This window comes from Mandrillus leucophaeus, unplaced genomic scaffold (genome assembly GCF_000951045.1).
Source record: "Mandrillus leucophaeus isolate KB7577 unplaced genomic scaffold, Mleu.le_1.0 Scaffold143, whole genome shotgun sequence".
In the NCBI taxonomy this organism is placed as follows: Eukaryota; Metazoa; Chordata; class Mammalia; order Primates; family Cercopithecidae; genus Mandrillus; species Mandrillus leucophaeus.
Genome location: NW_012101399.1, coordinates 3352991 through 3368877, shown reverse-complemented (window position 1 = coordinate 3368877; position 15887 = coordinate 3352991). Strand labels below are relative to the sequence as shown.

Here is a 15887-nt window from a genome sequence, read left to right as displayed (position 1 = left end):
GTGGTTTCTGAAACTTTCTGGGGTTCTATTCACTTCTCCCTGAGGCTTATTGTTGAATACTTCCCTGCCACTCTTCCACCTAAACGCCAAAACCTTAGGCAGGGTGTTCTTACTTCACAGAATGCAGGATGCCATTGATAGCACTTTACTTACTTCTTGAAAAGGTTGTAGATCAAGAAGGTGACTCTCTCTAGCATGTGAGTTCTTTGCACTGGAATGGGATCACCTTCATATGTCATTTTGGTAGATTGTTCTTCTAGTTTCTCCAATTGCCTTCTGAGTTGAAAAAGACTTTCTGCCAATAGTGTAAAGCTATTGAACAGCAAATGAAAATCAAAGATAGTTTTTCCATTTAATAATAAAAAAGGATTGTAACAATGGGTCATAGTTAATAAATGTTAAATTATTAATTATTAAATTAATTAAATGAATCACTTAATTTGATTTAGGTTAGTGACACTTCTTTATTTTTATTTTCCTAACCCATTTTTTTTGAATATGCATATGTTAAATATTTTTAATGTTTTCTCATTTAAACCTTCAATTATATATGTCATTATTTATGAAATTTTATCAACATCTGGAACCAAATCCCTTTTAATTGTTCTTTGTTTAAGCTTATTAAGCATATGTATGTTAAAAATGTGGCACTCACTAAAGGGCAAAAAAAGAGCAAATTTAAAGCCATAAAAAACATGCTATGGTTAATGTTTTCTTATGTAAGCATACTGAAAGAAAAACATATGAAACCCATATGAAAAACATATGAAACGATCTTCCCCCACAATATATATTTTTACAAGTCCTAAGTATTAGCCAAAAGTGATCAATGACTCTCTTTAGAGTAAGGTATATTTAGAAATGCTTGCCCCTGATAACTGCTTGGAATTTTATTCATTACGCAGTGATCTCACCTCAGAAATGGAGGTGGCGGTGTGGGCCAGAAGCCTGGGAAAGAGTAAGATTGAAATAGACACGGAAGGGACTTCCAACTACAGGAGACAGAACATCTTATCAGACTTGGAAAGTCCACCTCGCCATACAGCAACTCTTTCTACTTTCAGTATTCCACATATAAGACTATGGCAAGAGTGGTTGAATCCCTGCTGATTTTTTGTATGAGCTCCATTATCGGTTAAGATCTTTATTGCTCCCTTTATTGTTGTTTTCACAACAGAGTACAGTGACTTGGAGAATCAAAGTGTCTTCCCAAGGAAAATCAATGTTTTAAAATGAGTCAAACTCCTTACATTTCTTGACAAGTAGGCCTGGCAGGGCAGAGCTTTTAGTGAGGGGGTCCCCAGTTACTACATATTGCATTGTATTGACTTGTTCTCTTGGGAACCAATTTTAGATTTTAACTGAACAGTTTCTTTCTTTTTCATATTTTCCAATTGTTCCTTCAGTCAAATAGTTTTATTTTGCATTTATGATGTGGAAAACCCTATGAACATTTTAATCTTCTAGTGCAAAGGGTAGTTATCTACATTTCATTGCATGTGTGCGTACATAGATCCGGAATGCCGGGTTGTATTAACCATTTGTGACTTTTAAAAACTGACACATAAAAATTGTATATATTTGTGGTATTTGTGGTATTGTATATATTTGATGTATGTAAACATCGTTGAATAGTTACATCAAGCTGAATAACATGCATTATTACCTCACATACTTACTTTTCTGTGGTAAGAGCTCTTAAAATCTACTTTCTTAGTAATTTTCAAGTATACAATAAATTGTTATTAACTACAGTCACCATAAGGTACAATGGATCTCTTGAAATTATTCCTCCTAACTGAAATTTTCTATCCTTGACCAACATCTTTGACAAAAGAAATCACTATGTTGAAAACACAAAACTAACATTTAAAAGTTGAGATATCTATTTTCAAGATTTTGAAACTAGTACTTCTTTATTCTGTCCTTAAAGAAAGTATATTGCCGGTTTCAAAATTTATTTGAGTCTTTTAAGATTGATATCTTGCACGTGAAAATTCAGCATTCGATAGATGCTTTCTTTGATTTCCCCATGAGAATGAAAACTAAGAATACTTATACTACTCGTTTTCAACTGTAGATTTCTCAGGTGCTAATAAGCCATCAATAAGCTGAATGAACTGATGTTGCAGTCTAAACCTGCATTCTCTGGCTGAGTGACACTGAAGTTTTGTATTTCCTGTGGTTTTCACTAGAAACTGCAGTCAATTCGTTTTACCAGTTCTGAAGCTGGTCGAGCCCGTTGTGGAGTGGACCCCCGATGCAGGCGATTTGCTGCCGCCGCTTCCAGTCTTGCAGCTCTTCTATGAGCATGTTGTTCATTAACAGGTCCGTCTCATGGATGATTTGGGTCATTTTACTGAGAGCCTCCTAAAAACAAAGGGGACTACTGAAAAGAGTTTCATAAGAAATAAGTCACTTAGAATTCAATTTACAAAACTATTTGACCTGGTAGACAAGGGCTTGGTTAAAATTTTGACCAAATATTTTACTAAATACTAGCTTCTATTTGCCAGGCCTTTTCAAACAATTAAATTATTGACAATAAAAGATGTCATGAGAAAAGAAGAATGGCCACAGTTTAACATTCTCTTCATGTGTTTCAGTATAAATATATTGAATTTGTAACTCCTGTGGCAATGATATTGAATCTTGTAGTCACAAAACTGTATAGTTGCTTATTAAAAGGATATTTATATATTTAATTTATTTTTTAAATAAAGATGGTTATCCATTTATATTAAAATGAGCTGACTAAAATTTGAGCCTTTCTGTGTTAATTTTTATTAGGATTGTTTCTGGGTTTTGGAAGGCATAATGGAGAATTATAACTTTCAAAGGTCTAGGGGGTAGAAGATACGAATTTCTGTGCTGGCATTATTGTAAGCTACATGAATGTGAGCAAAGTATTTAATTTTGCTGAAACTTGGTATATTCTCATTTATACAACCAATTGAATGAACTGAATTATCGTCAATGTTCCTTCTCTTTTTAAAATGTTATTCCTAAAGTAGAATAAAATGTCATGCATAAAAATACATAGCATAGATTTATTATGCATAAAAACATTAACTTTTTCTTGAATTAACTACTTGCATACTTAAAATCTGATATATAACTAAGTTTATAATTAATTTAGGGTAAAAATAAATGTTGTACTTGTTTGTGCTCACACAAATTCCTGCACAAAAAATTGAGCCGAACTTTTAGAAATGAACTACTGATTTATTAGTGACTGGTTAAATTTCAATTGCATTTATTTTTCAAGATAGGTAGAAAAGTGAAATAGAGATGTTTCCCCTCCTTAAAAATATTTAATTAAACCAGAAAAAAAGTTCTTGCTCTCCTTGGAAGAAGTTAGATTGAATATGTTCAGTTGCCAATGAACTATTTTGAAATCTAGGAAATTGCTTAATACTACGTCATTTCTCAGAGTAGAAACTAGAATTTTTTTTTTCCAATAAGATTTTAGCAGTCATCAAATGCTATTTTAATTATATATGTGCAGTGGAACCCATCTCAGCATATTAAGTACTTAAACTAAAACAGCCATGTCTGAAATAATGACAAATAAAAATCATGTAAAAGTTCCACCCTGAAATTAATGTTAGCTATAGTAAATGTACCACATAAGCAAGATAAATAGTCTCTAAAGAGGTCCAGCATTGTAAACTCATGAAGAGAAGCATGGCAAACAGCATGGGACTGTTCCTAGAAACCTTGCCGTTTTTTCATTCAGTAAATGGAACTGATAAATCTGACAGCTTGATTCTTTTCAGTTAGTCCAAGTTTAGAAAAAAGGAGAAAAATAGTCAAAAGCCCAAATTAAAATTCTTCACTAACCTTTCTCTTGAAATCGAGGCTGTTAAGCATTTCCTGCAGTGTCAAAACTTCCTGATTCATCATGGCGCTATTCTTGTCACTCTGATCTGCAAAGGTAAAGAGATCAGATTTAGAGTCCTCGCCAAGTCAAAGCTCTCTATTCCTGAAAGTCAAGTCAGCCTCAATCCACCACCCTAAAACAGCCCTGCCCCAGAGAACTTACGTGATAAGAGACTAATTGGGTTCACTAGAGGTGAGCTTGGAAGTCTCTGTCTGCTCATTTTGCCAGAAAGAATTACATCCAAGCATGAAAAAAAGGACCTCTTTATTTTACAGACCTTCAGGAAAGACCATTCTGCACTTGGTGTCCGGTTTTGTTTTGTTTTGTTTTGGTGGTGGTGGACAGAGGAGATAAAGTTGCTGTAATGGATTCCTTACTGGATACCTCCACATTAATTATATACTTGGTTATTTGGTAAAAGTAAGGAAGGCGGGGATTACCCTTTGTGCCCCTGATTAAATAATATTTGACTCTCTGTTGCCTTCACCTACCCCTCCTTGCTCTGCTTCATATGCAGGTTTTATGAGAAACTGCCTCATAGAGTTACAGTCTTATCTACCTAGTCTCATGAACTAATAAAAGACTAAGTTCTTTACTTTCTCCCACTTTTTTTTCTTTTTTTCCCCAAAATGATCTAGCTTCATTGTAAAACTAGCAGTGGGCCAGAGTTGTAACTTAGAAAACTATCTGACTGAAAAAAAAGATTTATCCTTTTTCACATGGGGATACATACAATAAATAAACATTATATTATTTAATTTGAACATTAAACTTTATTGACGTAGTGATGGGGCTCAGAAAATGACACCCCAAAATAATGGAACTAAAGCAGCAGCCTCAAGGTCTCTCTCAATCCTCTGTCTCTCCACAGCACACATGAAGTGCTCGGAAGCTCCCTGATCTACCTCGAAAATGGACCCTTAAGAGGAACACAATTGCCTTGGATCCCTTCCTTGAAATTTCATTAATCAGATGAACTTAAAATTCATAAAACAGAGGAAAAGTCTGAAAATTAAACACCACACCTAGAGCTCAAACTTTGTCCCAAACTATTGTTTGTTCTCAGGTTCCAGTCAATTCTTCAAGAGTATTATTTACTAACCACTGTCTGAGCATTGGGTCCATTCATTAACTTTAAAAATCATTTGCTTCTACATTTCCAACCTCCCTTTCCCTTATGAAGAAGGACATATCAACATCTGTACCCCACTGGATTACTGGGTAACCATTCTCCTGCTATTCTCCCATGCTGTGCATGTTAAATTAATTTGCATGCCTTTTTCTCCTATTGATCTACATTTTATTAGTGCATATTCAATGAACGTTCAGAGGGTGAAGGGGGAAGGTTCCCTTTTTGCTCCTACAATGCCAAATGACTATTTATACCAACCATTCATGTTCATGAAAAATGGGGGCTGAGAATGCTGATTTGACTTGTGTAATTGTGAAAAAGAGGTCCCAGAACAACACTGGGGCAAATTTCTCTACAAAACAGGACTAATCTCTAGGAACTCATTTCTGGTTGTAATGATTCACAAATTTACTAACTCCTAGATCACATACATAGCAAAATCTTGCTTATGTAGCATTTTGGCAACTGAAAACTTCTTTAGCTAACCTTTCCCATCTTCACCAAGGATATAATAACTTGTTTCCCTTGTATTTTTCTTTTCACTTATAACAGGATGGGACAAACAAAATAAATATTTGTGGGTTTAGGTGATAAAAATAATCATTTTAATTCATAATGGACATGAAGCACTGAAAAAGTGACTCAAATCATAACAAATTAAGTTCAAAATAACCTAATTTTTAAAATTAGTAGTTTGCATATAAAATTTGGAATAAGGCTGCCTTCAATGAACATCACTTGATTACATTTATAGTTGTTCTAAACCCTTTTAGGGTCATGAACTCCCCCTTTGATAATGAAACCCAAGTTTGTGCCATTTCTTCTGAATGGAAAAGTTGTATGTACAAATAATTGTGAACATTTTGAATAATATTTCCTGGAAGTCAAGGCATCTTAAGCATATCAGGAGAAGAACCCAAAACACCTCATCTTCACGTATAAAAAGTTATGCTTGACCACAATCATTCATATTTCCTTCAAGATACATTTTAGGCCAACATTTTAATAATCAAAGATGATTCTGTAAATGGAAAGTTTCTTTCTGATTTATTTTTTTGAATTATTTTGAAATAATTTTAGAGCTATAAAAAAGTTGCACAAATAGCACAGAGTTGTCATATATCCTTCACCTAGTTTCTTCTATTCTCTTACATAAACATAGTAAGCACAATGATCAAAACAAGTAAATTAGCATCAGCACAATTCCATCAACTAAACTAGACCTAGAATCTTGCCAATTGTTCCATTAATTGCAACATACTTTAAACTATTTTTCTATTATTATTTGTAAATCTTAGGTCTTGTAAATATTCTCTTCCCCTTCATTTTAAGAAAACACCTAGTTGTAAACAATTTCAGTGTTAAACCACAGAAAAAATAGTAAAATAAATTGCAGTGACCTTACATTTTGACATTTATGCAATTATTAAAATTATGTTTTTGGAGACTTTTTGACACAATAAAATACTTAAAATGTTAAATGCAGTACACAAAATTGTATACAATATGATTTCATTTTTTGAAAATAAATACATAGATGTGTATGTATGTGAACATACAGAGAAAACGCTGGAAGGAAATATATTTTGACAGTATCTGTGGATAGTGAGATTTCATCAGATTTTTTTAATGCTTTTGCCTATATTTTATGCTTTCTTCTGTGAAACACATTTCTATTTTATAATCTTAGAAAATTATATTATTAAAATACTACTTGTAATTTTCTGATCATGTTAGGCAATTATTATTACTTTTGTTTCTGTGATAATTATATTTTAATTCTATAGGAGAAGGTTTTTATCTTTTAGAGACCTATGCTGAAGTAGGGGTAATTCCTCATGCAGTGTGAAATTTATGTTGCATTGATTGGTAATTTACTTGGAATTAGTTGGATATGCATGGATACACACACACACACACACTGTTAAACACTCACACACACACACACATATTTATATGCAGAGAGAAAGAAGCAGCAAAACAAGAAAATACTCCCTGTATTTCCCTAGGCTTATCTAAGGAAGTAGATCAAATTTTTCAACTCTGTCAGTGAAAAAACTCTACTCAAGATGCCTTTTTGTCTCTAGGCATAATTACAGAAAAAACAAAAACTTACCCATTGTCTGAATTGTTTTATACCTGTAGTCAAATTCGTCTTGCAGGTCTTCTAAGTATTTAGTATCTTGTTCTGTCATCTTTTCATAAAAGAAAACATACTCACTCTGCTGTTACAACTAAGCACGTCAATCAAACAACATCATAAGTATTTTAAAAAACTGCTTGGTGCTTCCAGTCTCCAACAGCAACCAAAAACCACAATGAACTCACGCTTCTAAAGAGCTAATTCATATGAAAGTTGGATAATGCTGGAAGAACCAGATTGAACTTGCCCTTCCAGCTATTCTCTCTTTCTATTTGCCTGGAAGTCTTTCAGCCACTACTTGCTCATTTCTTAATTACTTCCAAATGATGCTATGCATATAATCTTTTAATTGGAGAATATGAATATTTTTGCCCTTTTTAGAACTCGTGGGTATTTCATGTAACTCTGTACTAATGTATCAATGATCACTTTTTGCTGAAATCTTCATTTAAATATGCTGTAGTTTATGACAATTCAGCTTAAATATTTTTTCTTTCTATTTCCTGAAATACGCCTATGCTTCTACTGTGTCTCCTGTTATTCTGTCTTTAAGATTTTTACTTTACTTTTCCCCAAACCTGGTGATGTTTTCCTGCTCAGATATAATAGTAAATGTCAAGATCTGGGCTAAAGGCTTTTTATATATTATCTCCTTCAGTCCTCACAACACCCATGAAGTAGGTTATCCTCACTTTTATAGAGGAAGAAGCAGAGGCCACGAGATGTGAAGTAACACACTTGTCCAAGGTCACTCAGGTGCTCAGTGAGAAGTTTGTGGGAAGTCCAGCAGTCTAACCCTGACCCCACCCTTAACCAAAGATAGACCCACTGCGCTTCCTAGATTCAGACTACTGTACTTCCTTCTGTTCTTAGAAAAGTCAAACTTTCTACTGCCTGCTTATTCCAAGAAGTCTTCTCTAAGGAAACATATATCTACAACAACAATGCATTCATCACAAATTTTAAATTTCACTCAGAGTTAAATTTAATCCAAATTTTAAATTATTGGTTACAAAAAGTATAGAATTTGGAGGAAGAGAGTCTGAATTTGTGTCCCAGCTCTATGACTTTTTAGTTGCATGGACTTGGGCAAATGTCTTTGCATTTTAGCTTCTTCGCCTGTAAAAAGGGGTGTGGGGGTGGGAGGAAGAAGGATAACAGTATCTACCTCAAGGAGTTGTTATAAGGATTACATTAGTTTGACTGCTTAAAACAGTGCCTAGTACCAAATATATGCTTCATAAGCAGTAGCTATTATTACTCTTCTAATCCCTGTTATCTCATTCTCTTAATGACATTCTCCACACAAGAAACAAAGTAGTAGCTATTGACTACATGATATACTCATCAACCCACCCATAGTAATAACAGCTACCAATTTTGTGCAACCTGTGCTGTGCCTATACCTTACATAGATTATCCTTTCAGCAACCTGCAAAGTAAACTATTTCCATTTTTCATGTGAGGAAACTGAGGCCCAAAGTCATACAATAATACATACTCAAGCTAGAATTCAAATCTAGTCTAGTTTAGCTTCAGTCTTTACTCTTTCCTTCCACTATACCCCAATACCACTTGCGGCATTTCGCTTTGATGCTAAGTTTCTGCAGAACAAAGTCCCACGGAAGGCTCTGAGCTACTGAACTCATGGAACCTACATGCACGAGAAAATGTACCAAAATAAAATATGATAGCTTTAAAGCAGAGATATACTGTGGTTCCATCTTTTGATCTCAAAATTAATTAAAAGCCAAAAGAAGGCAGTATCTTGCAGAATCTTCTAAAGAAAAGTGTATGAAACCAATGCCACATCTCTGAAAAGTCAATGCTCTGGTAAGTAATTAAGGGTCTTCTAGAGTATATTGTCATCAGTAATTGCAAAAGGTGGAAATACCCAGCAACAACCTTCAAAAGCTCTCTGAATGATCTGAGAGCTACATTCCAAACATTCCACAGAGAAACCGAGGTTACGGCATAAGTGGGGGAATTACATTGATTGGAAAGCATTGCTTTGCCTAAAAGTCAGACCAGGCTTCCTGGAATCAGCACCTGGGACAGGGATTAGGTACAAGGGATTTGTTGAAGGAGTCCTCTTGGCAGAAAGGACGTACAGGAGAGGGAAAGGGAAGGGGATGGAGCTAAGTGAGCATGTGGTCATCATTTAGGTCTAACTTTGGTTTGAGAAACCCAGGAGCATAACCTGCACCACAGGTTAACCCCAACTTGAGGAAAGGGGTCTGGCCTCTCTCCCCACAACCCCGTGTCACTCAGTCATTGTCTGAAGGCAGCCAAAGTCTTCCTGTAGAGCCAATTCTCCAGCGAAGCCATTAGCTGTCAATACTCATAGCAGCTGGGAATCCATGTACAGGCCTGGTAAAGATCTGCTCGGGGCTCCAAAAAATGTGGTCCTCTGCTGCATCCTGCTCCTCAGGATTTTAAAAGGAATTTGTGCTGGATGCAAAATCCATCTGTGCACTTTATTAATGTGCTTAAGTATTCTTACTACAGTAAAATAATAATCTCCTGCTTTTACACACTTGCAGAGTGAGTAGAGCCCTTGGTTTTGACACTACAATGTGCCAAGGTATTTTGTCCTAGGTCTGTCTGATTCCTTCTCACAACAGTGTAAGCCCAGACTTTTGCGTTCATGTTTTACTTGTTATGGAGGATCACTAAATCAGAAGTCTGAAAATAAATTTAAACCCTCTTCCTACTATTTAGATAATATATGGGACAGTTGATCTTTAAATATTTATAGTTTATTTATTTTGATGGAATTATTATTTTTATAAATGGCAAGGAAATGAATGCTATGTAAGTTTTGGAAAGGAAATTAACATCCTATTTTATATACAACATGGCAGAAAGTCTTATTCAAGACATCTTCACTAGATCAATAAAACTGATAAATCTTTAGATAGACTGATTATGGAAAAAAGAGAAAAATTTATCAATATTAAATGAGAGATGTGACATTACTACAGATTCTACAGATATTCAAATGAAAATAAACATTATGAACAACTTTATGCCAATAAAACAACTTATATCAAATGGACACGTTTCTTGAAAAACACGAATTACCAAAGCTCATTCAAGAAGAAATAGATAACCTTAATAGCCCCATATCAAAGAAGTTCAAGTTGAAGTTAAAATGTCTCCCATAAAGAAATATTCTCATATAAACATAGTATGTGAGAGATATTTATCTTATTAACAAATTGCCCTATGATTTCTGTATACACTAACTTTGGGCACATGGGAGAATGGTGCATAGTTATATGGGGACAGCAGCTAGCCTTTCTAGGTATCTGTATAAGATCACTTACCTGCACACTGTTTTTAATGGCAGCCACTTTGTGCTCCACATTCCTCTGTCTTTCTGAAACTGAAGAACTTTGTAAGGATTTCTCCAGAGGCCCCTGGAAAAAGAATGTCCTGAAATTTCACTGGTTTTGAAAAGGTTTATGACGAATGCAATACATACAGCATACAATTCGAACTGAGATCTGGATCAATGTGATATGAATGCTCTATAGTCATTTAAAAAAGCTGAGATCATGCCACTGCACTCCAGCCTGGGTGACAAAGTGAGACTTCCTCTTAAATAAAGAAACAAACAAATGAACCCACCATATATAATTATAAATATATATATATATGAGATCTCTATTGCTTGAACATGTATATGCATGTATGTATAAATGCATTTGCAAATACACGGACAGATATATAGATATGTAAACTCAAGTACATGTGACTGGAAGAATATATACACCAAAATCTTACCAATGTGTTCTCTCTGAATAGTGAAATTACAGATAATTTGATGATTTAAAAAATTCTGTCTCTAATTCTCTATAACATCTATATAACTTTTGAAATTGTATAAAACCAATACATGTAATTTTTAAAATGGTATAATGAAACTGCATTAAATTGGGCCTAAATTTAGAATTGAGGATGTTGGATCTGCTGGGATGAGATTTGTTTTTACTCTAGAACAAAGGGAGTTTATGAAAGAAAACATAAAAATGTTAGTCTGGTTAAGCAAAAAGACAGTTTCTCCAAGCAGAACCTCTTAGGTACTCTAATAATCTGATACTAGGTGTGTTCTTTAGATAAAAAGTTCTATAAATATTAGAGGTGAGAGTTAGAGATGTAAGCAGCCCCTTCATCTTAAGTTGGGTGGGGAGCCATGGTTAGAAAGGTTGATAACTAAAATCCGCAGCAAATTCAGTGCAGAAACCTCAAGTAGAACCCATATCCTTGACTCTTGATCAGAAGTTCTTCAATTATACCACACTCTTCCAATTGGTAAAGCCTTTTTAAAATTCTCTTTGTCTCATCAGCCCCCATTATTTGTCTACCTAGTTGAAATCGAATAACCAGTACTTCTTTTGTGGTAGTATGTGGTACTGGCAAATTATTTTCAGAGTGACTTTGATGAGCATATACTCAAACAAACATTTTGACTGATATCTTACATTTGAAGAGAACATGCTCTCACACACACACATGCACAGACGAATAACTAGAGATAAGAAGAGTTCAGAAAAGGAGAGCTGAGAACACATGTGAGAATACCATATATTTGTAAAAGTATCTTAATTTTTATCCCAAAGACACTGAATCAAACTATATGTACTTTAGAAACTTACTATAGTTTTAAAATTAAATAAAAATATACCATCCTTCTTCATCTAAAAAATAAAGTTGTCAAAACTTCAAAGTCCTCCCAAAACAGCCATAACCTGACAATAACTAAACATGAGAATTTTTTAAGAGTTAAATAACAGATACTTTTGGCTGGGGGCGGTGGCTCACACCTGTAATCCCAGCACTTTGGGAGGTCAGGATCACTTGAAGTCAGGAGGTCAAGACCAACCTTGGCAATGTAGTGAAATCTGTCTCTAGTAAAAATACAAAAATTAGCCAGGTGTGGTAGCGGGTGCCTGTAATCCCAGTTACTTGGGAGGTTAAGGCAGGAGAATTGCTTGAACCTGGGAGGCGGAGGCTGCAGTGAGCCGAGATCGTGCCACTGTACTCTAACCTCAGTGACAGAGCAAGACTCTGTCTCAAAAAAAAGGAAAAAAGAGGTACTTTTGTTAGACCTTCAAAAATAAATATAATGGTATGATGATATGATTTACTAAATTATGGAGGATGTCACTTGGAAAATTAATTACATACCCTTTCCTTTTGTAAGGATTAACTGAAAAAAATATTCATTATAGACTGCATTGATTCCTCTACTTGTCTTTAGTGGGGACTCTGAATTCATCCAGGAAAATGAAATTAAAATATTATCTAAACTATGTTAGGGTAAAGTACATTCACACAATTAACAAGCAAGTATTCGTGGAACTTCTGTAAGACAAAATTCCTGCTCACGGACTGGTTTACACTGTGAGGTAGGAAATGGAAGCTACTAACAGGTGTAGAGCAAGACCAGAACCTACAGGAAGAGGCAGAGTAGGAATGACAGGAATTCAGCTTGGAGGTGATTATTATATTCCTAGGCTAATATTGTAGGACCTTGGAACAGAGTGTGGCCAGTACAAACAGGAAAGGATGTATAGATAAGATTCCAGTCATACACTCTGGAAAGGCATGGTAACTGTCTTAGAATGGGGGTGGAGAAAAGGAACTATGCAAAGATGATACTAAGACCTTGATTGCAAGTGACTAGAAGGATGGTGGCACCACTAACACAAGCAAAAGAAGCTGGAAAAGATTCTTTAAAAATTCCTTCCTTCCTTCCTTCCTTCCTTCCTTCCTTCCTTCCTTCCTTCCTTCCTTCCTTCCTTCCTTCCTCCCTCCCTCCCTCCCTTCCTTCCTTCTCTTTCTTTCTTTCCTTCTTTCTTTCTCTTTCTTTCTTTCTTTCTCTGTTTTGTTTTAAAGACACAGAGTCTCGCTCTCTCACCCAGGTTGGAGTACATGGTGTGAACATAGCTCACTGCAACCTTGAACTGCTGGGCTCAAGTGATCCTCCTATCTCAGTCCCCACAGAGCTAGGACTATAGGCATGTGCCCCATACCCAGCTAATTTTTAAATTTTTTTTTTTCTGGAGACAGGGTCTTGCTACATTGGCCAGGCTGCTCTCAAACTCTAGGCTTCAAATGATCCTCCCACCTTGGCCTCCCAAAATGTTGGGATTACAGGTGTAAGCCACTGTACCCTGCTAAAGATAAGAATTTCTGTTTCAGAAAAATTGAGTTCAAGGTGATAACAAGATCACAAGGTCAGAAAATATTACCTGGACAGGCATGTTGGCTGCAGCCAATATTCTCCTCTCTTCCCTTAAACAGTTTGAAATAACCACAGCTACATGCATTGGATTTCCATGAAATTTTCCCTGAAAAAAAGAACAATGAGCAAAAATAACTAACATAAAGCTTAAATATATGCATCATAAGAAAATATCACCTCTTGAAAAACAACAATCTCCCAATAAATATGTGAAATTATTTGGGATTTGTTCCAACAATCTTTTCCATTAGAAAGTTACAGAAACTCATTTTGTAAACATAGACCCCTAAAGAGAGCATATTTATCTCTTTGTCCTCAAAAATAACTTGCAACAATGAAAAATGGTTCTTGAGCACCTGTTGAGGAAAGAGCTGAACACACACTTAGGAGGGTCAGTTTACTTTAAGTTTTGGGCAGGTTTTTTTTTTTTTTTTTGAGACTGAGTTTCACTCTTGTTGCCCAGGCTGGAGTGCAACGGCGCAATCTCGGTTCACTATAGCCTCCACCTCCTGGGTTCAAGCGATTCTCCTGCCTCAGGCTTCCGAGTAGCTGGGACTACAGGGATGTGCCACCATGCCCAGCTAATTTTGTATTTTTAATAGAGACGGGGTTTCTCCATGTTGGTCAGGCTGGTCTCGAACTCCTGAACTCAGGTGATCCATCTGCCTCAGCCTCCCAAAGTTCGGGCAGGTTTTACATAAAAGTTACTTTACTATAAATTATCATGAACTAGATGGTCTCAAATTTTCACTTGTTAATTATGTGTCATGGTTTGCTTAAAGCATTTGTTTCTGTCCCTATTTGGTACTGTTTGTGTCAACTAGCTCATAACTGCATTAGTACACTAGAGTGAAACTATATCATACATTGTTTCAGCAACTATATTTCTATGACATCTAAGCATATGCATCTTTTATTACCAAAGTTAATGATGCAGATACTGTAAACTGGCAGCCTGTGGGCCTAATTCAGCCATCAGTTACTTTGTGCAAATTAAAATACTGGAATCCCTTTGGAGAAAGTATGTACTACCCAGGGTTGCCATAATGCCCACCAATGAGTGTCCCAAGCACTCATTTACCTTACCTGCAAGGCCTATGTAGGTGTCTGAGTTTTCCAACCTTAATGTATAGAAGTAATCTGAACAACACCATCATTTTAGTCAATAATATTAAATTTCTTTGTTACTGGACTTTTTCCAGGGCAGAATTAACAGGAAGCACAGTAGAAAAATGCATTTATTTAGTTTCCCTCAGCCCTCCTCCCTGAAGCTGGTGCTAATATTTATGAAATGACCAAAAGGTTAGCAGCAGAAAAAATGAAACAAAAATCCACAATGTGGAAAATTATCAAAAATGGATTATACAGATATAAACTAGAAGATTTTTCTAGGGAAAAAATAAGGCTATTGGTTGTAAACTTTTTTTTGACTTTGACTGCTGCCACAATTTTATTAAATGATGTATGTTAATTACCACTTCTATTTGTTTTATTAAATGATATATGTTAATTACCACTTCTATTTGTAAAACAAGAGTAAACACCAACTATCTGAATTCCTGCTCTTACATATTTTACAGTCTTCCAAACTCTTTTTTCTCTTTAAATCAGAAGTCTCCAAATGAAAAAAACAAAAATAAATTGACTGAAACTCAGAAGGTAAAGAAATAAAAATGATGCTATTTATGAAGCAGGGATACCATTTTTTCATTTCCGCATGTCGACAATTTCAGATTCTCTCTAGTTAGAATTTGTTCCTGATGTTAATTTTCCCATGTATTATTTTTTCATGTAACCCATATTCAACTCTCCAAGAAAAGCTATGTTTTCTCAATTTATTTTAATATTATTCCATTGTTAAAAATAAAGGGCTTCTCCTAGGGCTAATTTGGTGGCTCCGTTATTCATGTAAACTTGAAAACTCTTGCCATCCAAGATTAGGATCCTTTTGAGTTCTTAGAGTTCCTCTAAGAACTCAAGAATTACCATTATTTGCCTGTTTTTCTCACTGTTGCAGGAATATTTCTATGTTAATCATTCAGATACTAGCGTTCAACATTTCTCAGTTGTGTTGTACATTTTTTTCATTTTCTTTTCTTACTTGAACTTCTTCTACCTTCCTTTTCAGATTCAGTTTCCCCTATACTTCATAAGGTTAAATTACTCACTTTTTCTTCTTTGTTAAGAGCCAGGAATCACCGCAGTTTTCATCCAGGATCTTTTCACTTTCCTTTTGCATTTTTCCTAAGTCCCTCACTTAAATGTATGAACAAAAACATCTTATGGAAAATTGATTATTATAGATTCAGTAACAAATGAGCACTTCTATTTTCATAAGTATCAAAGACATACTCATATTCACCTTTGAGCAGTTACTAAGTATGTGAACCTGAAAATAACAACAAAACAAACCCTTGAGTGTGTGTTAGTGGGAGGACGGAAGAAGCATGCCAGAGAAAGAGAAACTGCTCATTTT

General features: G+C 35.1%; 1 protein-coding gene across 4 annotated transcripts in view; it reads right to left on the bottom strand.

Annotated features, from left to right (window-relative positions):
- Nucleotides 1–15887, bottom strand: part of STAT4 (signal transducer and activator of transcription 4) — a 152521-nt gene that overhangs the window by 32528 nt on the left and 104106 nt on the right. For all 4 annotated transcript variants that reach the window (XM_011974214.1, XM_011974215.1, XM_011974217.1 and 1 more), the window contains 6 exons: nt 13419–13517; nt 10488–10580; nt 7132–7210; nt 3844–3929; nt 2219–2370; nt 154–312 (listed from right to left, as the gene is read on the bottom strand). In XM_011974214.1, the coding sequence (XP_011829604.1) occupies nt 154–312; nt 2219–2370; nt 3844–3929; nt 7132–7210; nt 10488–10580; nt 13419–13517 (668 nt within the window). The remainder of the gene's footprint in view (nt 1–153; nt 313–2218; nt 2371–3843; nt 3930–7131; nt 7211–10487; nt 10581–13418; nt 13518–15887) is intronic.